Consider the following 27,070-nt stretch of genomic DNA (forward strand, 5'->3'; position numbering starts at 1 on the left):
TCTGTGAGCACTTTGAGATTTAACCCCAATTTTTATACGTGCTTTTAAGAGTTTTGACCTTATATTTAGAATTATTATTTTCCAAAATCTTCTTTTGCGAATAAAAATATTAGTGTCATATTTTAATTCACAAAAATAAAAATTCAAAAATAATATTTATAAATGTGCGGTCAAAATTCTTAAAAACACACGGAAAAAAAAGTCAAGAACTGATTTTGTTGAATTACATGTATCAAGTGATTGAAACATCATAAACAGAGTAGCAGCAACAGAAGAGTTTACTTCATACAGAATCACTGAAGCTGAATGCATCCCTTTAATTTTGATATGAATCAGAATCAATATAAGATTTTGGTAAATCTTTTCCATAATTGATCAAGATTACACCTTAAACATGGGTATTGTTACTTTAAGTTCTGAGCAGAATTGATCTCTCTATATTTTACTATTTTTTAAGTTGCTAAAGATAGTGAAAAATTCAATAATTTCTCTATGGAGATTTATGATTCTAGTTCTCTTTTACAAAGCTTACTTTTTACTCATCAATACAAATATTTCAATTAGCCTGCTTCTGCTTTAGGAGATAAATTCCACAGGGATTGCAGAATCATGAACTCTATGTTCTGCCTTCTTTGCCTGAACAAGGAAGATATATGCAGTTAAACTAAGTTGTAACTGCAAAGTGCAAACTCAAATAATAAGATAAGTGAAGGGAAATATGCTATACTTCTTCATTCCAGTTGATACGTGCGGTGACAACAAGAAGGAAGAACACTTGAACTACTAATGCGCAGAGGATCCCCCACCAGAGCCCCTTCATCAAACAAATGTACAGGATTGTTGAAATTATAGTGGTAAAAAAAATACATGATGAAAAGAAAATGTGCTCAGAATAATATTTTACCTGTCCCCCAATATGTAGAACAAATGCGAACAGAACAGCACAAGGAAGACCGACAAGATAATATGCTCCAAGATTTATATATGCACCAATTTTCTGGAAACCACATCCTCTAACAACGCCTTATTGACACGAAAAAGCAATAAATTATTATCATCACAATGACGAGCTAAATCTCTCTTCGGTTGTACAGTTTATGTCATGCAGGGTTTGTAAGGGTCCTTAAGACCTTAACCTTGATCTTCTTTCAACCAAAGAAAGGGGTATGTAATAGGTTACAGTTCTACTGATACAATGACATTAATGTGGTGTATATATCTCTTTACTTAACTGATAAGAATATATGTGATTTAAAAACTATATGAACTTCAGAGAGAACCTGAAAGCACACACTGAATGCCATCAAGGAAGTTTGAAGTTGCAAGAATGGGAATCATGATCGCTACGTATCTGACAACTTCTACTTCATTGCTGTAAGCATATCCCCAAATATTACGAATCAACAACAAAAGTACTCCAACCAAAATACCCTCCGTAATAGCCATGACAAAGACCACATAAACCGCCAATCGTGCAGTTTGCGGATGACCTGCGCCCAATTCATTTGAGACCCTTGTGCTATATCAGAAAGGATGAGAGGCAAGTTAAATCAAACAGATACAATCTTCTTATGAGTTTGAAAAACTGAAAGCAGAAGTTCTGATGGAATCTCGAGCATTCTAGCCTAGTGAAGAGTCTTGGTAAAGGCACTTGTGTGTGAGTGTGTGACAGTCTATGTATCAGGCAAGGGTCTCTAGGAAAACACCCTCTTGTCTTTCACAAAATAAGAGAGAGAAAAATCTCTATGTGAAGCATCTCAAGTAAAGCAGAATTGATTTCATTTAGAAAATTGTTTGAAATCGATTAAATAACCAGACTCTCAATACGAGAAGCTTATACGGACCTCACAGAGGCACCGAGTCCAAATGGTATCATCCAACAGTTTGCAGAAGTACTGAGGCTGAATACAAAAAATCAGCAAAGAAAGATTAAAGTTCATGAATATGTAACAGCCGGGAAAATAGAGTTTATTAATTAGTTTTGCAGAAGAGAAACCAATGGCAAAATTTAACCTGACTGAGAGTACTGAAGTCTCTAGCTGTGGATTAGGAAGAAGACCAGAGAGTAGAACCAACATATCAAACGACCACCTTTCCAAGCTGTTGCATGTCAGTTTAATAAAAACTCAGGAACAACAGTAGATTCTTAATACAGATGAATTACTAGTAGATAAGTTGTGCGCATATAAAGAGGGCCAATCGAAGATCAAAGTTAGATCAAATCTTACCAGACCATAACAGCTGAAGGAAAGGCTAGTCTAATAAAAGTTGGAATATTTTGAAGGGATTCCTTTGAAAATCCAGTCCAGGTTTTTGCACAAGATGAAGAAAACCCGACATAAAGTGCCAAGAGTACAACATTTATCCAATAAGATATAGAATTGGCCAAAGCGGCTCCCCTACTACCTAGGCCGGACTTGAACACCAAAATCCAACAGAGGAAAATATGCAGCAGAGTTGTGATCCCTGAGCTCACCATCATCGGAAATACTATGTTCTGTGTTTGTAAAAATCTAACATGACACTGAAGAAGGGCATATGCAAATAGGCTGGGGATCATGTACTGAGCATAGCGGCCAGCTTCTTCTGATATAGCCGGATCTTGACCCATGGCTTGAAGAATGATGCCGGTATTAGCCCAAACGATGGCCAAGGGAACGCTAACAAGTGAAAGAACAAACATAGCTCTCTGCATATGTATGCCAAGCATATGGTACTGCTTTGCTCCATAGGACTGGCCACAAAACGTCTCCAAGGCACACGACATTCCCATCTACTCAAACAAATAGAATTCGATCATTTAACAACACAACAACTTTATTAATGGTCATACATAAACAAGAAGTTTACTATAGAGAAACATAATAAACTAGTAAGTTAGGAAAATTGCAATGTACTCCCTCTGTCCCACACTACAGGTCTCTTAAAAATTAAGCATATTAAGAAAATATTAATTAGATAATATTTTCTCGCTTGTACCCCTAATAAATGCATGGATGTAGACTCTTATCAACCCTTATTAATTGTTACACAATTTTCAGGAAGGGTAATTTTCAATATGGATAACCGTTTTACAAAAGAAAACATAGAGCTACTACTTTGTATTGGCTTTTTGGATCCTAGGAATTAATTTTCAAGTTTCAATAACTCAAAATTGGTCTTCCTTGCACAATTTTATCCAAAGAATTTCTTTTTACTAGACCCGGAGTTGTTGTCAAATCAGTTAGACAATTTTATCCATGATGTGAGAGCGGATAAAGATTAATCTGGACTTCAAAGCATAAGAAGTCTTTCTGTCATGATGGTTAAGACACGTTGACACACTGCTTATCCCTTAGTTTATCTTCTGGTTGAGTTAACTCTGATTTTACTCGTTGTCATTGCTACTGTTGAGAGAGTTTTTTCTACTATGAAAACAATCACAATTTATGAGCGTAATAGGATGGGAGATGCATGAGTGAATGATAGTATGGTGATATATATTGAAAAAGCTATTTATACAAGTATGGATGACGAAATATTTCAGCCCCCTAACTCTCAGTCCTGGTCCCGCCACTGAAGTAGACAAGTATTATGGGAAAAAAATTCTTTGAAAAGAGACTATTATTATGGGACAAAGGGAGTACAAGATACTAATGTTACTCGAACTCGAGTCGCCCGCTAACTTGAGATCTGGTAGCATTTTAAGTGCCTGTGTGTTTATAAGAAGCAGGGTCTTAAAAGTAGCTTCTCATTTCTCTCACCCGTTTGTGTAAAAAAGCTAGAAATATTTATAAAAAATTGAAAATGTTAGCTTTTCTTTCACGGCTTCTACTTCTTTTCCAAACAGTTTAATAACTTATAAGTCTTAACTTGCTTGTTACTTCTACTCCACTTCTTTGGTTTAAACAAGAAGTCACTATTTTAAGCTAACCCAAACGGCTCCTAAGTTATATATATGTTCCCCTAAAACCTCAAAGTATGAGTATAAGAACTTAACTGGATCATATTCTAACATTCCGTATCTAGTGAAATAAATAAGTAATACCGATGAGCATAATGAGAAAGGCAACTGACCAATAAGCTGAAACCAGTAACAGATGTGAAGGAGTTGGCCACAGAAGCACCGGAAAGAGCCAACTCTCCGAGATGTCCAACAAACATAACAGAAATCAACTGCAAACATGACTGCAGAAGACTAAAGCAAATGAGTGGTCCAGCTAGCCACAGTTGCTTCTTCACTTCCACTACAATATCCTGTTTTGTAATAACACCTTTCAAATGTTCATCAGCAGCATCATTGCCATTTATGAGAGGTTTGATCAAAGAAGATGAACTTATCTGCTCTCCTTTGTCCATAACTTACAAAATATGATTTTATTGCAAAACACCCAAAACAATTGATTAGCTGACAGGGGAAGTGTAACATATAGAGGCCATTTATGTCGGTTCAAAATCCAGCTTCTGAACTTATAAATCATAATTACTTTATTAGTATTGTTTGCTTAAAAATTTTAGAAGTCAATTTATGATTTATAAATCAGAAATTTCTGATTTTTGATGACTTATCTTTGTTTCTAAAATTTGATTTTACAAAAATCTTACAAATAATTTATAAAATTATATTTATAAAAATATTGAACTATATGTCACGTTCTTGTCCCTCAATATATACAACTCACAGAGAGCGAGGGAGTAATATATGATTACAAAATTACTACATGGGGGCCGGGGTGATGGGGAGCAGGGATTTTGGATGATTCAGCTGCCACCGGGCAGTTTTTATAGGGTCCTCCCTCTGTCTTATTTTAACTGCTTTTCACTTTTTTTTACATTTTTTAACATAATTATTCTATATAAAATTTATATCAAATAAAAATTTAGAATCTAAACTTTTATTTGGTATAAGAATCGAATTATTTTATTGAATATAGATATTATTTTTTGACACATTAATATACGTATTAAAAAAATCAAACATCGCTTAAAATGGGACTGAGGGTCTTATGCTCCTCCATTTAAGAAAGTACAGTGAACTCGATTAGGTCCAAATATAAGTACAGTATATGTGAAAGGTGTGGCTATAAAATGAGGCGGAGAGAGCTGCTATAATGATAGCTTGATAACGAAGGCTTACCTTACCTGCTGCTAGGAGTGCATTGGTCTCAGACTCTCAGTAGAGGGCTGATATGTGATCCAGTATCTTGCTAGCATCTCTTCCAAGATCTTAAATTCCATTTTGTCAACTGTCATGCAGTTGGGAGTGTCTCACTGTCTGTCTCATAATAGTAATGGTTTAAGATTTCTATTTCTAAGCTCTGTTTTAAAAGTCGGTCACGATTAATCACCGATTAATCCCTGTTCCATAGCTCGTCGAACTGATTAAATCTCCGATTAATCACCGATCAATCAAATTAATCCCCGATCAATTCAATTAATCCCCGATTAATCCTTGTTTCGTAACTTCACCGATTAAGTCCGATTCCCGCTTTTTACAACACTATAATTCTAAGTGGTCACCAAATTTATATAATATATAGATATTATTGCATTTTATAACCCCAAATTTTGGCTTATTAATAAATCAGACCCCATACTAATGTAACCCAATCAAATAGTGTTTTGCAAAACACTATGCTCACGTTACTTCCTTCGCATAGTAATCTTATTATGTTTCTCAAAAATGATTATTATGTTTCTCAAATCAGACCCCACAATAATGTAACCCAATTAAATAGTGTTTTGCAAAACACTATGCGCACAATGCAAACTCACTATTAAGTCAAAAATGACTTAAAAACCCGGATTTCAAGGTCAAGATAATATGATCCAATATTTATGTACACACCAATTTGTTAGAAATCACATCCTCTGACAACACCTAAATGACCTAGGATACAATAGAATGAGCCTGTTTGGGAACTAGAAGCAACTTCCGCTTCTGACTTTTGCTTTTCTTGACCTCTTTGTGTAAAAAAGTAGAAGCATTTTTAAGAAACTGAGAATGCTATCTTCTCTTTTACAGCTTCCGCTTTTTTCCAAACACTTTATTAACTTAGAGCATCTCCAATAGTCTCTTAAATCACTCCAAAATATAATATAAAATATTTACTCTTAGTGATATAATGTAGGTTCACCTCCAACAACACCTCTTATATTCAATCCTTATTTTATTTTATATTATTAAAAGCAAGTCATGTGCATAAAAGCACAAAAAAAGTGGATGGAGAGAGAATGAGTGCTTACAAATTTATTATAAAATATTAGTTAAGAGTGATTAGTAGCTCCTACAATCGAAGAGATAAAAGAGAAATTTAGGGAATTTAAGAGTGACTAGGAGTCTATTGGAGCAAGCAAAATTACAATGCTCTTCAAATTTCAATTTAAGAGCCACTATAAAGAAGCTATTGGAGATGCTCTTATTTACTTCTCACTTTTACTTCCATACTTTACTTTAAAAAAGAAATCTTTTTTTTAAAACTTGACCAAACGACCCCAATACAACCCTCAGGAAAACTAGCTGATGTCTTTTTTCATAATGGTGTTAAGAGTTAAAAAATGGATTTGATTTAATTGATTCAGATTTTATATCTATAAGATACAAATCTTATAAATATAATATGGGTCTTTCTAGTGTGTGCCCAAGGGCACACATTAAGCACTAAATTTGATGAGTTTAGTGGATTTTGATTGGTGGAGTTGGTGTAAATGCAGGGGGGCCATCCATATTCATGATTACATGACCAATAAGAATGCACCAAACTCATAAAAATTAGTGCTTAGTGTGTGCCCTTGGGCACACCATAGAAAAACCGATATAATATTAACGGGTAGTCCTCATTCCTCAAATCACACATGCCCAAAAGTATGCACCAGGGACAGACAGTTTCGGAGCCACAAATTTAATGCCTTCATGTTTTCGTGGGAGGGGTCTTCAGTACTCCCTCCGTTTCAAATTACATGTCCACTTTGAAAAAATCACACAATTTAAGAAAAGTGGATGTTCACAAATTAATTGCATTAAATGATCAAAATATGTGGAATGAGATTGATGTAGGAAATATAAATAAGAGATGTGTGGAGTATAATTGATTTTGGAAATATAATTTTGCATTGAAAGTTGAAGTGGACAAGTAATTTGAAACAAAAAAATTTCTTAAAAGTGGACATGTAAATTGAAACGGAGGGAGTAGTATTATTTCTCATCTCCCATTTCTCTGCTCAATGTTTATCCCTTCTGAAGTCGCGCCCTCTTAAAGAGTATGGGGCTAGCCATTATGAAGAGGCTGGACATCCTTACTCACTTATCAAGGCCTTTTTACGAAATCAAGACCCATTTCTGAAATATCCGGCCCAACATGGCCCATATATTTTTGCTCATAACAATTATTAACCCATAATAATCAAAAAATCGTCCAGATTGTATGAAACAGCCCGCACCCCAGTGCAAAACGAAGTTTTTAATTTTCGAGATGCGGCTGCGGTTGCGGTTTGAATTTTTCACAAACCGCGAGGTGTGATGCGAGTTGCAGATATTACACTTTTAATTTTCTTCAAGACGGTTCAAACCGAACCGAACCGCACCGCACCACAATATTTAATAAATATTACAAAAATAATAATATATTATAATTATTTATTACTCTCGTCCCATTAAAATTTAACTACGAGCAGGCAACACTCAACAGTCAGTAGCTCATGAGCCCCAAGTGCAATTAGGTTAAAACTTGAAATCATACTCTGCTCTCTGTTATTCTAGCCCATAGCCGCACAAATGAAAAAACCATGTAATATCCTATCTGCAATATCCACTTCGGATTCAACAATTTAAAACTTCATGTACATCAAGCCTGTTGAGCTTATTAAGGTAGATTATTTTCTCAAATAATTAGATTCTTCTCATTGTTAGATTTTGATACAAAAGCAATACAAAATTTCAATCAGACAGCTTCTGCTTTACGAGATAAATTCAACAGGGATCGCAGAATCATGAACTCTATGTTCCGCCTTCTTTGCCTGCACAAGAAAAATATATGCAGTTAAACAAGTAATTGTAAGTTGTAACAAGTTGTAACTGCAAAGTGGAAACTCAAATAATAAGATAAGTGAAGGGAAATATGCTATACTTCTTCATTCCAGTTGATACGAGCCGTGACAACAAGAAGGAAGAACACTTGAACTACTAATGCGCAGAGGATCCCCCACCAGAGCCCCTTCATCGAACAAATGTACAGGATTGTTGGAATGATTATAGTGGTAAAAAAAATAGATGATGAAAATAAAATGTGCTCAGAATAATTTTTTACCTGTCCCCCAACATGTAGAACAAATGCGAACAGAACACCACAAGGAAGACCCACAAGATAATATGCTCCCAGATTTATATATGCACCAATTTTCTGGAAACCACATCCTCTAACAACCCCTTAATGACACGAAAAAGCAATAAATTATTATCATCACAATGACGAGATAAATCTCTCTTCGGTTGTACAGTTTATGTCATGCAGGGTTTGTAAAGGTCCTTAAGACCTTAACCTTGATCTTCTTTCAACCAAAGAAAGGAGTATGTAATAGGTTACAGTTCTACTGATACAATGACATTAATGGGGTGTATTTATCTCTTTACTTAACTGATAAGAATATATGTGATTAAAAAACTATATGAATTTCAGAGAGAACCTGAAAGCACACACTGAATGCCATCAAAGAAGTTTGAAGTTGCAAGAATGGGAATCATGATCGCTACGTATCTGACAACTTCTACTTCATTGCTGTAAGCATATCCCCAAATATTACGAATCAACAATAAAAGTACTCCAACCATAATACCCTCTGCAATAGCCATCACAAAGACCACGTAAACCGCCAATCGTGCAGTTTGCGGATGACCTGCGCCCAATTCATTCGAGACCCTTGTGCTATATCATAAAGGATGAGAGGAAGTTAGATCAAATAGGTACAATCTTCTTATGAGTTTGAAAAACTTAAAGCAGAGTTTCTGATGGAATCTCGAGCATTCGAGCCTAGTCAATATCCCTCTTCTTAACCATTTCTAAGAAAACACCCGCTTGTCTTTCACAAAATAAGAGAGAAAATTTTTTATGTGAAACATCTCAAGTAAAACAGACAATTGATTTCCTTTAGAAAACTGTTTGAAATTGATTAGATAACCAGACTCTCAATACGAGAAGCTTATACAGACCTCACAGAGGCACTGAGTCCAAATGGTATCATCCAACAGTTTGCAGCAGTATTGAGGCTGAATACAAAAAATCAGCAACGAAAGATTAAAGTAAAGAATATGTAACAGCCGGGAAAATAAAGTTTTTTAGTTCTGCAGAAGAGAAACCAATGGCGAAATTTAACCTGACTGAGAGTACTGAAGTCTCTAGCTGCGGATTAGGAAGAAGACCAGAGAGTAGAACCAACATTTCAAACGACCACATTTCCAAGCTGTTGCATGTCAGTTTAATAAAAACTCAGGAACAACAGTAGATTCTTAATACAGATGAATTACTAGTAGATAAGTTGTGCATATAAAGAGGGGCAATCGAAGATTAAAGTTAGATCAAATCTTACCAGACCATAACAGCTGAAGGAACTGCAAGTCTAATAAAAGTTGGAATATTTTGAAGGGATTCCTTCGAAAATCCGGTCCAGGTTTTTGCACAAGATGAAGAAAACCTCACATAAAGTGCCAACAGCACAACATTTATCCAATAAGATATAGAATTGGCCAAAGCGGCTCCCCTGCTACCTAGGCCAGACTTGAACACCAAAATCCAACAGAGGAAAATATGTAGCAGAGTTGTGATCCCTGAGCTCACCATCATCGGAAATACTATGTTCTGTGTTTGTAAAAATCTAACATGACACTGAAGAAGGGCATATGCAAATAGGCAGGGGATCATGTACTGAGCATAGCGGCCAGCTTCTGCTGATATAGCTGGATCTTGACCCAAGGCTTTGAGAATGATGCCGGTATTAGCCCAAATAAAAGCCAAGGGAACACTAACAAGCAAAAGAACAAACATAGCTCTCTGCATATGTATGCCAAGCATATGGTACTGCTTTGCTCCATAGGACTGGCCACAAAACGTCTCCATGGCACACGACATTCCCATCTACTCAAACAAATAGAATACGATCATTTAACAACACAACAACTTTAATTATAGTCTTACATAAACAAAAAGATTACTATGAAGAAACATAATAAACTAGTGAGGAAAATTGCAATGTACAAGATACTAATGTTACTCGAACTCGAGTCCCCTGCTAACTTGAGCTCTGGTATCATATTAAGTTACGGTTTTTCTATGGTGTGCCCATGGTCACATGCTAAACACCAAATTTCATGTATTTAACTTATTTTGATTGGCCACTACTTGTTAATAATGAAGGACATCCCTGCATATACAAAAGCCCCACCAATCAAAACAAGCTAAATATATCAAATTTAAGGCTTAGCAAACCCTTTTAACTTACGTTCTCCTAAAACCTCAAGGTATCAGGAAAAGGACTTATATGGATCATATTCTAACATTCCGTTTCTTGTGAAATAAATAAGTAATACGGATGAGCATAATGAGAAAGGCAACTGACCAATAAGCTGAAACCAGTAACAGAAGCGAAGGAAGTAGCCATAGAAGCACCAGAAAGAGCCAACTCTCCGAGATGTCCAACAAACATAACAGAAATCAACTGCAAACATGACTGCAAAAGACTAACACAAATGAGTGGTCCAGCTAGCCACAGCTGCTTCTTCACTTCCTCTACAATATCCTGTTTTGTAATAACACCTTTTAAATGTTCATCAGCAGCATCATTACCATTTATGAGAGGTTTGATCAAAGAAGATGAACTTATCTGCTCTCCTTTGCCCATAACTTGCAGAATCTGATTTTATTGCAAAATACCCAAAACAATGGATTAGCTGATACGGGAAGTGTGATATATATAGCCTGCCGATTTGAGTCGGTTTAAAAAGCTCAGCTCCCTCCCTATCTTAAAAAAAAACCAGTGGTCATCTTATGTATCGGGATACCGAATTCGACTCATCCTGAACAGATACTGATTTGTAAGGTCATTGTGAAAAAAAAAATACTTATACGTATTATTTTTCAAATTTTCTTTTTAAGTAAAATTCTAACATCTATATTTTTATTTATAAAAAAAGAATTTGAAAAAATATTATGTATAAATATGTTCTTTTTGCACCTTAAAATACATGTAAAAAGTCAAAACGACTAATATAAAGGAACGGAGGGAGTAAATCATAAACTTATTTATATTACCTGTATAAAAAATATTTAAGTCAATTTGGAATTTCAGACGTTAAAATGAATTATTTTGGTTTTAAAATTTGATTTTATAAAATAATTAATTATTATATTTAATGAATACACAATAAATCGTGAGAAAATGCCCAAAATATTAAATTTTATGGATGTGGTTGCCCTAAATATCACTTATCGGTAAAAGCGTCCTATTTATCCACTTAAACACGCATATGTCATATGCGTATATAAATTTTTTTTAGTAGCGCTCATTCTTCAGAAACAAGTTGCATACTCAGCTTTCATATGTCTCTTCCTACTATTCTCTCAAACGCCAATCGAAGCCCATACTTCCTTACCTATATCACAGATTAATATGCACACAGATGGGTCCACTGTGAATACGTGATTACATGTATTTGTTTACACGTAAACTTTGAACATGCAGCTGATGACATTAGACTGCGCGCGTGAATAAGAATATATAAAAGGGCAATTATGACCAGAAGTCACCCACGCATTTATACGATGCGTATCGAAGAAGCACGCATTTATATAATGCGTATCGCATTAAAACAATGTGTATGTAAATAAATTATTTAAAAATGAAAATGTTTTACCACTGTATTTTGCTGCAACACGCATCTTGTACATGCGTGTACTGTGATGCGCATTTCTCATGTGCGCATTCGTTTGGTTAGTTTGGATACGCTTCTGTGCCGTAGTCATTTTGGACATATTCTTTTAAAAATATGTTATTATTGACTTTCACCCATAAATCGTAAATAAAAAATTATCCAAACACATATTTATAAATAATTTTTATTTATAATCAATAAGCACTTATTTTAAATTAACACAACCACCTGCTAAGAAGTCTAAGTCAAATTGTTTACTATAAAATTTTAAAACATATAATATATAGGCCCCGTTTGTGAGAGCTTTTTTCGAAAATTTAGGATCTTATTTTTTTTGAAAAGATACATATTTCATATTCTTTTTAGATATAAATATTAAAAGGAAGTTTTATATTCATTATTTAGTAAAAAGATTTATTCTAGTAAAAATATAATTTTTTGTACTTTTATATAAAAATAAACTTTTTTCTGTGAATAAATTTAGACAGAACGGCCACATAATTGCAAAATTCCTGCACGGGGCTGACAGGGGAGCGGGGATTTTGGATGATTCAGCTCCCACAGCTTTGCCTCTGTTTGGAAATCAGCTGTTATTAAATTAAATATTTTGACTAACGAACTTAAATAGATGTTTTGACTAGCGAATCGAATTAACGATTTAATATAAAACTGTTTGATTAGCTTATCAAAATCTCCAACCCAAAAAACTCTTCGAAGTAGCTTTTTAAAAATTAATTTTTTACCCAAAACCTCTATTTTAATCTGTTAACTATCGAACACTAGCATTAAACATTAAAATGATTAAACCTCTAAATCAACCAGATCTCTAATTTTATCCCAAACTTCTGCCTTGGTCTTTATATACTCATCTTATGCTACTTCATTAAAGAAAGTAAAAGTGAACTCATTTAAGTCCAAATTTAAGTACAATGAAATGTGTGGCTATAAAATGAGGCGGAGAGAGGTGTAATTATGATTGGTTGAATGAAAAATCCCACCAACCTATGTAACAACAAAACACGGGCTTACCTTGCCATACCTGCTGCTGCTAAGAGTGCTTTGGTCTAAGTAGACGGCTGGTTACTATCTCTTCCAACACCTTAAATTCCATTTTCTCAACTCTCATGCAGCTGGGACTTTGGAGTCCCTTGCTTACCCATGCCAAAATTTCACCAACTAGTGGAGTATTCAATAAACAACTAATTTTGATGAGTCTAGGAGCATTTTTCTAATTTCTAATTTTTATAAATTCTTGTGATCCTAATTTTACCTTTGTAATTTTTAGATAAATCGGTGAAGGGTTTGATCATGAAGATGAATGTATATGCCCCTTTGTGAATACTTGAAAAATCATGAATGTCTCCTGTTTTATTCCCTGTGGAAGGGTAGGACAAACATGCAAAACACTCGGCTCAGATGGTGTGTGACTGTGTGTCGTCAAGTGGTATATTTATATTTTTATAGTAGTCGCAATGTGGCAACTAGCAAGCCAAGTCAAAGTGAATCACTCCTGTTCTATACAACTTTAATATTAAAAATTACTGTATTATTGATTTTATGTAGCAGAAACAGAAAGGCAATGACAGGAAAGTAAAAAGAATAACGGGTGAATCATACTAGCCTACCAGGATAGTTGATGGGCGATGTAGCAGAGCTTTTATGTCTCCGTGTTTAAAGGCTGTTTTTTGTCCCTCTTATTTTTTATGCTATTTTTTATATTAATTTATATATATTTTAAAGTATATATAAAATATAATTTCTTAAAAAAGTTCTTAAACTTTTTCCCTTTTTATAAAAATTTAGATATGGAATGTTCATTCAGAAGAAAATAAATTCAAAATGACTTATTAAATTATATTTTATGATAGTGGTAAAATGTGGGTGGAGCTTTGTCCCCTGGTGTAAATAACTAGGGAGGGAGGGATAACAAACCCTCTTTGTATCTATGTATGGACTGACTAAACAAGAATTTTTGAACAACGAACAACCAGTTCGTATATTCACGACACTTGACATTTATCATAATGATAAGGGCTCATCTCGCCCTGACCTTCTCTTGAATACTCAACACTTCTATCACTCCATCCCCGTACTGTTTTCCTCTCGACAATGAAGCTTATCCCGGCGTTGTCTAGTCGACTATTATTGAGTTAGTTTAAATTACTTTAGTTTAAATTACATCCATGCAAGTAAAGTAACTAGAGAATACCAACACGCTTGTTCTTCTTAGACGGCTTAGTTTACGACATTGTTCTGCTCATCATATATCTTATAATCCAGTCTGTCTCCATCTTATTTGGTCAATATTTCATGTACATTCCTTTCACATGTAGAGTCGTCTCGTGACTCGTCTTCACTATTCACTTTGTCATTGTCAGCAACTTAGTTTTGGTAATCACTATTCACTACTCACTGTTGTGTTGTTATTAGATTTTGGCGTATTATGTGCACCTTGATCCGTCTCCAACTCCAAATACCTTTCAACTTAATACTTATCAAAGCTTCTTACAAGAGACCAATGTGTCCGTAAACTCGATTAAGATAGCCTCGCATCATGTTTGCACCTCGTACTAAGCCATATATAGTGGCGTCACAAATATCCCAAAGCAAGTAGTTTCCAAGATTTAGAAATCATGAGCTGATGCGTGTATAGGTACTTGTTTCATGTGCGTGTTCATCACTATCTCCAATTCAGCTCATTCTACCTAGTAGGCCTGAGTATAGTTATCCGAAACCGGTCCACACCGGCCGATCCAAACCATCCAAACCAAATATATCGGTTTCCCAACAGTTTGGTTTGGTTTTGGTTTTGATAACTAGAAAATCGAAAATTTTTGGTTTGGTATCGGTTTTCATCTCCAAACCGACCAAAATATCCGAACTGAACCGTTAGCATATATATTATATAATTAATAATTTTATAAATTTAATTTAGATATTTAAGTGTTCAAGTGCTGATCAATATTATAGATATTTCTTACTTTTAAAATATTCCTCCCCTTTTCTCCATCCTTATTTTATCTATTCTTCGTTCATAATCAATCTTTTCATCTTTTAAATAAAACTAGTGAAAAAAGTCGCGCTTCGCGGCGGCGTTATAAATTTTGTATAAATTTCGATTCGAATTAATATTACAATAACATAAAAATTATTTTGAGTCATCTTCCGGTTAAACATATCACTAATAAAAAGTATTATAATTAGTATAAAAATTTGTTTAGGTGGTCATCCTGTCAAACACAATACTAATAATAAAATTAGTTTGAACCGTCCTCCCGTCAAAGACAATATTAATCCATAATTATTATTTTTATGATAAAATTAAATATTTTAATTTAGATCAAAATTAGTTTGAACCGCTCTCTTGTCAAACATAATACTAATAACAAAACATTATAATTTAAATATTAGTTTGAGTCCCCTTACTGTCAAAAACAATACTAATAAAAATTATTCTAATTATGATAAAATTAAAGATTATAATTGGATAAAAATTATTTAGAACCGTGTACACGTTTTAACAAAAAAAATATTACAACATAGATAAAAAATTATTTTAGCCACTTTCCCGTCGAACATAATACTGATAGAAAATTTATTATTATTCACATAAAAATTAGTTTGGGCCGCCTCGCGTGCCCTTCAAACACAATACTAATCAAGGATCACTTACATTATCATAAAATCAATATATGATTCCTATTTTATATATCCTATTTTATTTTATGATTCCTATTTATTAGTTAAAAATTATTATTATTTTATGGTTGTAATTTTTTTTTTTTGCTATTAGTTTTTTTTTAATGATTATTATCTTTACAATTCTTTATTTTCTATACAAAAATTAAGAAAATTATAAGACTAAATCGAATATAAAAATTGTACGTATTATACGAATCTTTAATATAAATTGTATTTTATCTATGATTGTTAGTTTAAATAAATATAAAAGTTATTCTAATTATGATTAAATTAAAGATTATAATTGGACAAAGATTATTTTGAACAGTGGTCCTGTTTGAACAAAAAATATATTATAACATAGATAAAAAATTATTTTAGCCACTTTCCAGTCAAACATAATACTAATAGAAAAATTATTATTACTTAGATAAAAATTAGTTTGGGCCGCCTCCCGTGTATGTCAAACACAATACTAATCAAGAATCATTTTGATTATCATAAAATCAATATATGATTAGATTAAAATTTTATTTTCAATTTGAAATATAATTAAAAAAATTATAAGACTAAATTCAATAATTCTAGACACGCTGAGTTAATAAATTTTATGATTCGAACTACTATTTAGACTCTTAAACACAGTTTTGATTACGGACCTAGTATTAGATTATTCTTCAATATATATTATCGAAAATAAAATTTTATAATATAAAATTCAACTACGTACATCTTCTATGTATCTTATCGAAAATAAGAATTGTGCATATTACCTTACAAATCTTAAATATAAATTATATTTTATTTATTATTGTTAGTTTGAATAAATATAATCTTATTTCTTTTAGGATTACTAAATAAGAAAAGAATTGTATCATCTTTAGAATTCAATAAGAAATACTAAATAAAAAAAAGAATTATATCATCTTTAGAATTTAATAAGAAAAGAATTGTATTATTTTTAGAATTCTTGAACCTGATTTTTTGAATTATCGTTATATTTTCAATCCGAAATTTAAGAAAAATTAGAAGACTGAATCGAATAGATGTGAGGACTGTAGAAAGTTCAAGGCAAAGGCTCCACCAAAATACTTACATTGTTGAATACGTATTCCATTTGTGGCTATCAGTTGCCTACGTTTCTCAGCGTGGAATGTGGATGTGTTTGGTGGTCTCAATCGTCTACTTTTCTCAGTGCAGAAGCAGTATGTTTCTGATTAGTTTATCATATTATTTTCTTTTAAAAATAATGTTGTTGAAAATATGATTCTTATTTTATATATCCTATATTATTTGTTAATTATTTTTATTTTATGATTATATATTAGTTAAAAATTATTATTTTTTTAAGGTTCTAATTTTTTAGCTATTAGATTTTTTTAATGATTATTATCTTTACAATCCTTTATTTTCTATTCGAAATTTAAGAAAATTATAAGAGTAAATCGAAAATAAAAATTGCATGTACTACCTTACAAATCTTAAATATAAATTGTATTTTATCTATGATTGTTAATTTAAATAAATATAATTATATTTCTTTTAGGGTTCCTAAATAAGAAAGAATTGTATTACCTTTAGCTACCAAAAAGAAAAGAATTGTATTAACTTTAAGATCATATTCCTTTTAGAAAAGAATATATCATAACTTATATAAAAAATTATTTTAGCCGCTTTCCCGTCAAACATAATACTAATAGAAAATGTATTATTATTTAGACAAAAATTAATTTGGGCCCCCTCCCCTCAAACACAATACTAATAAAGAATCATTTACATTATGATAATTTTATAATTACAATTGGATAAATATATTCAATTTCATAGATTTTAGCTATTATATCTTTCTTTAAGATTCATATTTCTTAATTGTTTAGAATTATCTCTCATTTCTTTTAAGATTCCTATTTCTTAACTACTTAGAATTTTATAGATTTTAGTTATTAGAATTATATCTCTTTTACGATTATTATTTTTTAGCTACTTTACTTATTTTCTCTCAAAAAATTAGAAAAATTAAACGGAAAGTGTCTAGAGACTCCACGTAACCTCCCGCGTATCCTCCTCTCAAATTATTTATAAAATTAAGGAATCAATTTTAGCAGCTTCTTTCAGCATCAGAGTGTATCAGTATCATCCGTCGTAGAAGTTTTTCGGAAGATTTGGATTTTAAAACCTGACCATCTTTTCATGTTAGTCCAACCTTAGGTTCGAGATGGGAGATGGGAGATTCACTCTGTGGTAGGTGGATTCGTAAAAAAAAAACGGGATCACGTGATAATAGGAAACTTTGTATTATGTTTAATTTAATAAAATAAAACTATAAATTTAAAACTTTTGAAAATAAAAATTATACTTCTTTAATAATTTCTAAAATAATGTATAAATTGCATTTTATCTATAATTGTTAGTTTAAATAAATATAATCCTATCCATTTTAGGATTCCTCAATAAGAAAAGAATTGTATTACTTTTAGAATCCAAAAAGAAAAGAATTGTATTAACTTTTGGAATCCTTGAACACTATTTTTTAAATTAAAATTATATTTTCTATCCGAAATTTAAAAAAATTATATGAAAGAATTTTATTATTTTTAGAATCCAATAAAAAAATTGTATTATCTTTAAAATTCTTGAACTTGATTTTTTGAATTATATTTTATTTTTAAAGATAATTTAAAGAAAATTATCTTTAAAAATAAGCGTGTGATGTTATTCTTAAGTTCCTTGTATTAGTCTTGCACTGCATATATATTCAGATGGAAACCTACTTGGCAAAGTCTTCTGGTTTCTTGCTCAGGCAAAAAGGACATAAAGTCATAAACTGCATAAAGTAAATCAATAACCATGATTGTGTATGAAATTTAATGCAAAGATTAGTACCTTACTAATCTTAAATATAAATAATATTTTATTTATGATCGTCAGATTGAATAAATATAATCTTATTTTTATTTTTTTTGGATTTCTAAATAAGAAAAGAATCGTATCATTTCTAGAATTCAATAAGAAAGGAGTTATATTACCTTTAGAATTCTTGAACCTGATTTTTTGAATATAATTATATTTTATATCTGAAATTCAAGAAAAATCAGAAGGCTCCTAAATAAGAAAAGAAACGTATCATTTTTAGAATTCAATAAGAAAGGAGTTATATTACCTTTAGAATTCTTGAACCTGATTTTTTGAATATAATTATATTTTATATCCGAAATTCAAGAAAAATCAAAAGGTTGAATCTAGCAATTCTAGAGACGCCCGCATCCTCCTTTATATATATATATTGATTGATATCCTGTTTAGTTTTTAAAATAAAATGAATTATATGATTTTATAAACACTGACGAGGGGTAGCACCTAAAATTATTTATATCGAAGAGTTATACAAGTTTCACCATTATTTTTTATAAGTATTTTGTTAATTAACAAAAAAAAGGGAACACCTAGGAATATTATTATACATTAATAAAAGTGTATGATTTTTTTTAAAAATATTTTGGTACCTAGTTTTGAAATTCTGCATTCAAATTATTCTATCTATGAGTCCAGTTGAACTGAATATCAAGTTGCGAGTTAGTCCTGCAGCTAGACTTGATATATGGCCGACCCTTTGTTGATTCTAATACTTACTAGTGTCTCTTTAAGCTTGGCATCGAGTGACTAACATGCTGTTTAGTATCGCAAAACAGAAATTAGAATCATCAACAAACGCTAATCCTTTAGAAAACACCCGAATCATCCGTCCAATATAAATCTCTACACAGTAGTTTGTTAAATTAATCAACTCCTGCATACCTGGTAACTGTGGCTAATTATCTGAGCAAGGGTTTACTTTAAGGCTTTTCTGTTGAAATTGCGACACAACTTGAAGCATATAAATATGAAGAAAAATTTCGTAGGAGAGAAATATAATTCTACATTTTTTCTACTCAATTTACACACAGTAAATCATGAAATAGCTGATTCATCAGATTGGTTCTGCATCATGAGATTATTTCCACCGGGATTGCAGAATCATAGACTCGATCTTTCGCATTTTTTGCCTGAACAAAAAAAATTGCTGCTGTCAGATACATGATTATAACTGTAAATTGACATAACATAGTAGCATGTAAAAGGTAAAAAGGGGTTATGCTGCTATACTTCCTTGTTCCAGTCAATACGGGCGATGACAAGAAGAAGCAAGAACACTTGAACTAATAGCGCGCAGATGATCCCCAACCAAAGGCCCTTTATGGAAAAATTTAACAGGATCATAAATATCATTTGCACTGAACATAAGAAAAGAGAGAAAAATTTAAAAAAAATTATTGTACTCCAATTTTTTTTTACCTGTCCTCCAAAATGTAAAACAAATGCAAACAGAACAGAACAGGGAAGACCGACGAGATAGTATGATCCAAGATTTATGTACACGCCAATTTGCTGGAAACCACATCCTCTAACCACACCTAAATGACTCAGGATACCATAGATTATGACCATCAGGAAAGCTAGCTGATGTCTCTTTTCAATATGGTGTTAAGAGTTAAAAAATGGATTTGATTTTACTGATTCAGAATTTTTGTGTTAGAGAAATATATGTGTTTTAGGGAGAACCTGAAAGCGCACACTGAATGCCATCAAAGATGTTTGATGTTGCTAAAATGGGCATCATGGTTGCTACGTATTGAACAACTTCTACTTCATTGCTGTACGCATAACCCCAGATGTCACGAATCAACAACAAAAGTACTCCAACCAAAATGCCCACCGTAGTAGCCAGGACAAAGACTACAGAAACCGCCAAACGTGCAGTCTGTGGATGACTTGCACCTAGTTCATTTGAGACCCTTGTGCTACGTAAAAAAGGACCAAGGGTGAATTAGTTCTTACTAATGTAGCAGAATTTCTATGTGAAACTGAAACCAGCCAGTAAATATTCTCACAACTTTTATCATACACGGACCTCACAGAGGCACCAAGTCCAAATGGTATCATCCAGCAGTTTTCAGCAGTAGTGAGGCTGCATATGACATATCATCGGAGTACATTATACCTCAAGAAACTAACACTTCAGGAAAAGAATATTTGTAGTTTGCAGAAAGCAAAAAGCGATGCAAAACTTGACCTGATGGAGAGCACTGAAGTCTCTAGTTGTGGATTAGGGAGAAGACCAGCAAGAAGAACCATCATTTCGAATGACCACAATTCCAAGCTGTTGATTGTTAATGTTAACAATTTCCCCACAACACAACGACAATCATAAGAAACTTACTAGCATAAGTTGTGCATATACAGGGGTGTTCAGTGATATCTTACCAGACCATAATACCTGAAGGGACTGCTAGTCTAATGAAAGTTAGGATATCTTGAAGGCATTCCTTTGAAAATCCGGTCCAGGATTTTGCACACGAAGAAGAAAACTTTACATAAAGTGCCAGCAGCACGACGTGTATCCAGTAAGATATAGAAGTTGCCACAGCAGCTCCTCGACTACCTAATCCAGACTTGTAAACCAGGAACCAACAGACAAAAATATGCAGCAGAGTTGTGATCCCGGAGCTTGCCAACATCGGGAATACTATGTTTTGAGTTTGTAAAAATCTAATCTGGCACTGAAGAAGGCCATATGCAAATAGGCTGGGGATCATATACCGAGCATATAGGCCAGCCTCTTCTGATATAGCTAGATCTTGACCCAAGACTTTAAGGATGATCCCCGTGTTCGCCCAAATAACTGCTATGGGTATACTTACAAGCAAAAGAACAAACATGGCTCTCTGCATATGTATGCCAAGCATATGATACTGCTTTGCACCATAGGACTGGCCGCAAAATGTCTCCATTGCACAGGACATTCCCATCTACTCAAACAGAATTTTATAAGGTCACAGCAACTCAAAGGCCTTTAAAGACATATTTAACAAATGGAATTTGAAGCTTACAGTGTAGGAACCATGCAAAATTACAATTCAGAAAGTAAACATCAAGGAGCTAACTTCAACTCACCAGCAAGATGAAACCAGTGACACTTGCAAAGGAGGTAGCCATAGAAGCACCAGAAAGAGCCAACTCTCCAAGATGCCCCACAAACATAATAGAAATCAACTGTAAAATTGATTGTGAAACACTTACACAAATGAGGGGTCCAGCCAGCCATAGTTGCTTCTTAACTTCTTCCAAGATATCCTCTTTTGTAATCACACCTTTTTCATTGTTCATCTCTGGAAAACATTCATTGTGATTACTCTCTATTAAGGGTTTGACCAAAGAGCTTGAACTAATTTGCTCCCCTTTGTCCATCCTAACAAAATTATGATTTTCTTGATTATTTACCAAGAATAAGTGATTCTGAAGGATGCCAAAGAATAAAGATGTGGCTACAGACTATAGTCAGCTTGATCGACTAGCACAGTTTTTGCATCTGTATCTTATAAATATAATATTAACATGTAGTCCTCTTTCCTCAGATCAAATTTGCCCAAAAGTATGCACCAGGGACAGAGAGTGACGGAGCCAGAAATTCAAGATTGAGGCCTAAAATTTATAACTCTTTAATATTTTCGTTTTAGTGGGGACTAACTTTCTTTTGCATCAAATACTTGTATGTAATCTATATGTTCTACTGGGGTCATCCCCTGCTACTGTGAACTACAACGACACGAGTAAATTAACCAAAGATTACCTGTCAGGTGTGACGCTGGTCTAGATTAGACGGCTAATATACGATATTTAAGTTATGATCATTGTTTCATACCTACTTGTATAACATCTTCTTATGTCATGAAGTGTCAGTAACTGACTGACACCCCAAGGTAAATATTATTTAACATTTCCCATCACTTGTCTTGTTTCAAGAAAATACTCGGAAAATAAATATCGTCAAACTTTGGTAGTTGCTGTGATTTTCTGGATTTGAAGGAAAGAAACTCGTTGGTGCATACCAGAACTCCCTTAGCCTTGATTAATTGGTGACTTGAAGTAATTAAAAGTGACCTGCGAATTATCCTTCGTACTTAAAATCTCAGGGAAATGACTAGCAAGGGTCAATCTCTAATCGTTTTAATTTCTTAAAATTTTGATGTATTGCTGATATATTGCTATGGTTTAGTACTTAGTGGGGATGAGCAAAATCAACACAAAACCAAAACCTCACGACGAGAAACATTAGGAGTGACCGTGGATCTAGTTTCATTATTATATTAGTTTCCATGTGAGGATAAAATCTTTATTATTGTGGGAATGTCGGCTATGTAAACAAGTTGAGTACAATAAAATCTTCTCTACTCTATCAAGAGGAACCTACTTTGTAAGTAAAAATACTATGATTAGTAGAAACAGGCCAAAGCTACATATAATACAAACTCTATTCGAGGAGATTACCTAAGACCATAGAGTGACTTGAATAATGTTAATGTCAAAGTCTGATAGGGATACTGCATCACAATACTGGTAGGAGATTTACAACCAGGGGAAAATACATATATATACATCTCCTGCAAGATCGCAATATACAAAAGCATTAGTGGCTTCCAGCAACAGCTAAAGAAGTTTAGAGAGTTGTTATTAGGTATTGGAGCAATGTTTTAAAGAAATCAAGGCAAGATGTTTACTCTGAATGACCAAAACCAGGGAAATGCTGGAATATAGAAAAAAATTCTTTTCTGAAAACCAGAAGGACGCGAGGGAGATAAACCTACTAGCTAAATAGAGTGTTATCAGTCTCACTCTTAGTGCATTCTAACACTAGCAGAAAGTATATTACACCAAAAAAATTTACTCTATAGACACTGCAGTAAATCAGAAACACTAAAAAAAGTAGTTTAGAAGATACAACTCACTCTTACTGCATCAGTAAAGATTTTAACAACTTCAGACACCATGTTTTGCACATCTTCAATGGTTATGGCTTCAAATACTGCAAGATTATGATCATTAGCTCCTATTTTCCCCCAGCAAGTTGTCAGCTGCTAATTAACAGGCCGCATTTCCAAAATATTAATATTTTATTTTGAAATTCTGACTGAAATTAAAGATGGAACTAGGATTCTGAGTTTCATTTAGTGACAAGAATTGTAATGGTTTTTTGTTTAAGGTTTGAAATTCCTATCTAACTGGGATCCTATAACTATAGAGCATGACTATATAGTATCCGCTCTTCTGATTTGATTACACTTAGGAACATGGTGAAATAAAAGTTTTAGTAAGAATTTAAACAGATTATTGGATTAATTCAGATGTAAATGACACCAGGAACTCAAAAAGATATCAGACTGCATTTTTTTACAGTCTCGTTCTGAGTTTAAATTTCGGAATCCTAATTCGTTAGAGAAAATAATTTGGGCACTACGCTTGAATATAGCCCCAAAGATAGAGCTCCTGACAATCCACATTTAATCCAAGAAAAAAGAGTTTTTTGAGCCAGGGAAGGGAAGTTTCCTCATCATGTGGCGTACATTATCAATATTTTCTGTTTGCACATTCTACTCCTGGAAGAAGCTATTATCAACAACAGAGAAAGTGATCAAGTGTGTATTTGAATTTAACGTTTGAGAATCTGTGGCACCTCTCTGGTAGTTTGCTAGAGAGGGGCCAAGTAATAAGATTGGCCCTACGACTTTAATCCATCAAACTACTGTATTTAAGTAACTTTAATTGCAGTGGAGATCATTAAGTGATTCTAACGAACTGACAAGTGAAAACTCATATTTAAGGAGAAGATCGTAGGTGAAACTGATATAAAACGCAATAAACTTGAAAAATCATTTCTGACAGAAACAGCTAACTGTATCTTTAACTATTTCAACAACTCCAGGTATCAAGTTTCTTGTCTCTTCAATGGTTTTTTCGAGGTGATGATGCAGGAATAAAATCATTATATGGATGATATATCTGGAAAATATCCTATGAATCTGCAATGTTAAAATTACAGTTCAGCTGTGGTAAAATATCTGCTACAAGCCATTTGGCGAGGAATTTATAAGCCCTTTGCGTCATATGCATACCGTCCCAGCTTATAAATTGATCTGGGTTGGAGCACACAGGTAACTTTGCCCTTCCGCATACTCTTGATGATGAGTACCTATACTTACCACCACTTCCACAACAAGCTTTTAGAGCAGACGTGATATCAAAACCTGTTGATAAAAAAAACATTAAAAAAATATTTGAGTAAACATTTACGTACTTTTTTCCAGAAATGAGTGACATATTTCTGAAAATTAAGGTAAGCTAAACGGGGCCATAGTCCGCCTCAACATAATGTCATTATAAGTATCTAAATGATACCCTGATCAGGACTGTTTTTAAACTGGTTGGATAACATGGATCCTTATACTTACCTAAATATGAACAATTTTCCAGAAGCCACAGGAAAGCGTTGTAGTAATCAGCATACACAATTTTGGTCTCGGGATTTTCTTTCTTCAATATGCTAATAGCTTGTTTTAAATACTGGTTGTGGAATACGGCAAATTCATTGAGATCTTTCAAACACTGATTTTTGTCATAAGCTGTTGCATTGGTAGTTTGAAATGCTGTAAGAAATATGGGTACACAGCCGATCGGAAAATTTCCTGGAACAACCACCTGAACAGCGCCAAGACTGATGACTCTCTGCAAACACGAAGAAAATGAAACAAACAATGGAAAATTCAATCCATCAACTAAAAACAATAATATTCAGTCTAGTACAAGAAACTTACTCTAACTGCATCAATTATGACTCCAACAACTTCAGGCACCATACTCTTTGCCTCATCAATAGTCTTACCTTCTAATAGTGCAAAATTGTAATCATTACCTCCCGTCTCCCCGACCATAAATAAAGTATTTTTCATCTTCTTCGGCCTGCAATCTGTCGAAAGTAGATTAATCATCTCTGTTCGTTCTCTACAGGGTATAGGGTGATTAAAATTAGCTCATTTCTTTCTAGGAAATCTAATGATACTGAAATTTGGGATCTTGACATAGAATCGCGTACCTATTTCTGATTCGCAGAGTGATGATAAATGTTTGGACAACCAATGAAGTTGTACACCGAGAGAATAATTAGTCACATAGAATGAAATGCCTTGTGTAGCCATGGATTGTACTGACAATGCTGTAGAACCAACCACTGCGAAGTTTGATCCGTGGCTAAAATTTGCACTAGCATCCAGATAGGGATTGAGAAAGGGAATACCGGCCGCTGATGCTGCGGTTTGAACATGACAGAATACATTGTAAAGTGAATCAGAATCTGGGAACCAATTATTTTCGGAATTTGGAAAAGTCTAATCATTAAGTTTGCATTCTCAGTTTTTTCTTTTTTTGGGAATTATTGTTACACCAAACCACCTCAAGAATATACTATACATATTTAATACATAAAATAGGCTATTATTTCCCATTGACTTTTTATTTTTGGACACTGGATCTGAAACCACATGAAACAAGTCTTTTTGATCTAACAATTGAGCTGCAATTCATAACTTGTTTTAGCATATACCAATTAGCAAGTCGTTTGTTAGAATACAATATAATCCTCGTAAGTTCTGAGAACGGGTCACTTAACATAGTTCGTATAACTGTAAATAAAAGAAACAGAGAAGAATATGTCCGCACCAATGTGGTCGATCATCAACAGTCCATCTGAACAGCGGCCAGTAGGCTTCTGGAAAAAACTTGAACCATATGGAGGCATGGAACACTGATCAAAAGGGTTCTCAATATTATGATTCCCCGTATCCGACAGAGAATCTCCGAGCTGATATATCTTGTCGATATTGCAGCTTCTCAGCATACTAATATCCGGCAAGTGTGGATCAAAAGACATGGCAACTCCGAAAAGGAGGTACATGAAACATGTCATAAGAAACCCAAGTGAGAGTATGTTGTTAGGAGACATTGAGAGAGTGTGATGATTTCAGATGATTGTATTGTCTTAGGCACTGCATCGCACATGTGTTTTTAATATGCTTAGATAGCCACTCGTTACCAACCTCACGGAGATCGCAATCACAAAAGACAGGAGATATTTCACTCTCTTTTTCGTTTTTCACCTAACAAAATATGTAAATGAATTATAAAGCCTCGATTATCTTTTGCTAATTGGATCAATATCGTAGTGGACTACAAATGGGATAGGTAGACGAAGATATATCCGCCTATCCGGTATGGGTTGAGAGTATCAGTAGCAGAGCTATCCATTTGTGTGCCCAAGGTGGATTCTCACCTATATTCAATTTATAGAAGAAATCGGCACTGATTCAGGATTAATAAAAATCGGGAATTAATAGGGGTGAAAATCTGCTGTATTTTAATATTAAAATATTATTTTTAATATTTAGTTATTATTATATTTATTATTTAATAACAAATATATTTACTATATCATAAATTCTATAATTGTTCATATTTAAAGTAATATAGTGTTCAATTTTAATAATTTATTATATATACTTTGATTGAGAAACTTTTATAAAAATTAATTGGATTTTAAAAATTGAATCGGTCGTCCACTTTGTA

At 33.3% G+C, this 27,070-nt stretch overlaps 4 protein-coding genes across 4 annotated transcripts; all 4 read right to left on the minus strand.

The window, feature by feature from the left end:
- Positions 1-470: 470 nt before the first annotated feature.
- Positions 471-4,424, minus strand: LOC108215924 (protein DETOXIFICATION 16). Its single transcript, XM_017388554.2, has 8 exons — positions 4,057-4,424; positions 2,229-2,773; positions 2,014-2,100; positions 1,845-1,901; positions 1,281-1,519; positions 905-1,023; positions 728-814; positions 471-636 (listed from the first exon to the last, which is right to left on the minus strand). The coding sequence occupies exons 1-8, from the start codon at positions 4,336-4,338 to the stop codon at positions 577-579; spliced, it is 1,476 nt and encodes a 491-aa protein (XP_017244043.1). The 5' UTR covers positions 4,339-4,424; the 3' UTR covers positions 471-576.
- A 3,348-nt stretch (positions 4,425-7,772) lies between these two features.
- Positions 7,773-10,992, minus strand: LOC108215923 (protein DETOXIFICATION 16). Its single transcript, XM_017388553.2, has 8 exons — positions 10,588-10,992; positions 9,562-10,106; positions 9,349-9,435; positions 9,185-9,241; positions 8,662-8,900; positions 8,286-8,404; positions 8,106-8,192; positions 7,773-7,995 (listed from the first exon to the last, which is right to left on the minus strand). The coding sequence occupies exons 1-8, from the start codon at positions 10,867-10,869 to the stop codon at positions 7,936-7,938; spliced, it is 1,476 nt and encodes a 491-aa protein (XP_017244042.1). The 5' UTR covers positions 10,870-10,992; the 3' UTR covers positions 7,773-7,935.
- Positions 10,993-19,282: 8,290 nt separating this feature from the next.
- On the minus strand, positions 19,283-22,131 carry LOC108216844 (protein DETOXIFICATION 16-like). Its single transcript, XM_064091156.1, has 8 exons — positions 21,572-22,131; positions 20,882-21,426; positions 20,691-20,777; positions 20,529-20,585; positions 20,180-20,418; positions 19,913-20,031; positions 19,724-19,810; positions 19,283-19,623 (listed from the first exon to the last, which is right to left on the minus strand). Exons 1-8 carry the CDS (start codon positions 21,863-21,865, stop codon positions 19,564-19,566), a joined length of 1,488 nt encoding a protein of 495 aa, XP_063947226.1. The 5' UTR covers positions 21,866-22,131; the 3' UTR covers positions 19,283-19,563.
- A 2,287-nt stretch (positions 22,132-24,418) lies between these two features.
- Positions 24,419-26,592, minus strand: LOC108216582 (GDSL esterase/lipase At5g03980-like). Its single transcript, XM_017389377.2, has 5 exons — positions 26,168-26,592; positions 25,545-25,757; positions 25,267-25,418; positions 24,904-25,177; positions 24,419-24,699 (listed from the first exon to the last, which is right to left on the minus strand). The coding sequence occupies exons 1-5, from the start codon at positions 26,448-26,450 to the stop codon at positions 24,467-24,469; spliced, it is 1,155 nt and encodes a 384-aa protein (XP_017244866.1). The 5' UTR covers positions 26,451-26,592; the 3' UTR covers positions 24,419-24,466.
- Positions 26,593-27,070: the final 478 nt, after the last annotated feature.

This window comes from Daucus carota, chromosome 4, assembly GCF_001625215.2.
Source record: "Daucus carota subsp. sativus chromosome 4, DH1 v3.0, whole genome shotgun sequence".
In the NCBI taxonomy this organism is placed as follows: Eukaryota; Viridiplantae; Streptophyta; class Magnoliopsida; order Apiales; family Apiaceae; genus Daucus; species Daucus carota.

Coding starts and splice junctions, on each gene's coding strand:
- LOC108215924 (XM_017388554.2), bottom strand. CDS start 4,338: ATGGACAAAGGAGAGCAGATAAGTTCATCTTCTTTGATCAAACCTCTC. Junction 2,101..2,228: donor CCTTCAGCTGTTATGGTCTG/GTAAGATTTGAT, acceptor GACATGCAACAG/CTTGGAAAGGTGGTCGTTTG. Junction 1,902..2,013: donor ACTTCAGTACTCTCAGTCAG/GTTAAATTTTGC, acceptor TTTTGTATTCAG/CCTCAGTACTTCTGCAAACT.
- LOC108215923 (XM_017388553.2), bottom strand. CDS start 10,869: ATGGGCAAAGGAGAGCAGATAAGTTCATCTTCTTTGATCAAACCTCTC. Junction 8,405..8,661: donor CATTCAGTGTGTGCTTTCAG/GTTCTCTCTGAA, acceptor CGTGTCATTAAG/GGGTTGTTAGAGGATGTGGT. Junction 7,996..8,105: donor GTATCAACTGGAATGAAGAA/GTATAGCATATT, acceptor TTTCTTGTGCAG/GCAAAGAAGGCGGAACATAG.
- LOC108216844 (XM_064091156.1), bottom strand. CDS start 21,865: ATGGACAAAGGGGAGCAAATTAGTTCAAGCTCTTTGGTCAAACCCTTA. Junction 20,586..20,690: donor ACTTCAGTGCTCTCCATCAG/GTCAAGTTTTGC, acceptor TGTCATATGCAG/CCTCACTACTGCTGAAAACT. Junction 20,032..20,179: donor CATTCAGTGTGCGCTTTCAG/GTTCTCCCTAAA, acceptor TGAGTCATTTAG/GTGTGGTTAGAGGATGTGGT.
- LOC108216582 (XM_017389377.2), bottom strand. CDS start 26,450: ATGTCTCCTAACAACATACTCTCACTTGGGTTTCTTATGACATGTTTC. Junction 25,419..25,544: donor ACTCTGCGAATCAGAAATAG/GTACGCGATTCT, acceptor TACTTTCGACAG/ATTGCAGGCCGAAGAAGATG. Junction 25,178..25,266: donor TCATAATTGATGCAGTTAGA/GTAAGTTTCTTG, acceptor TCGTGTTTGCAG/AGAGTCATCAGTCTTGGCGC.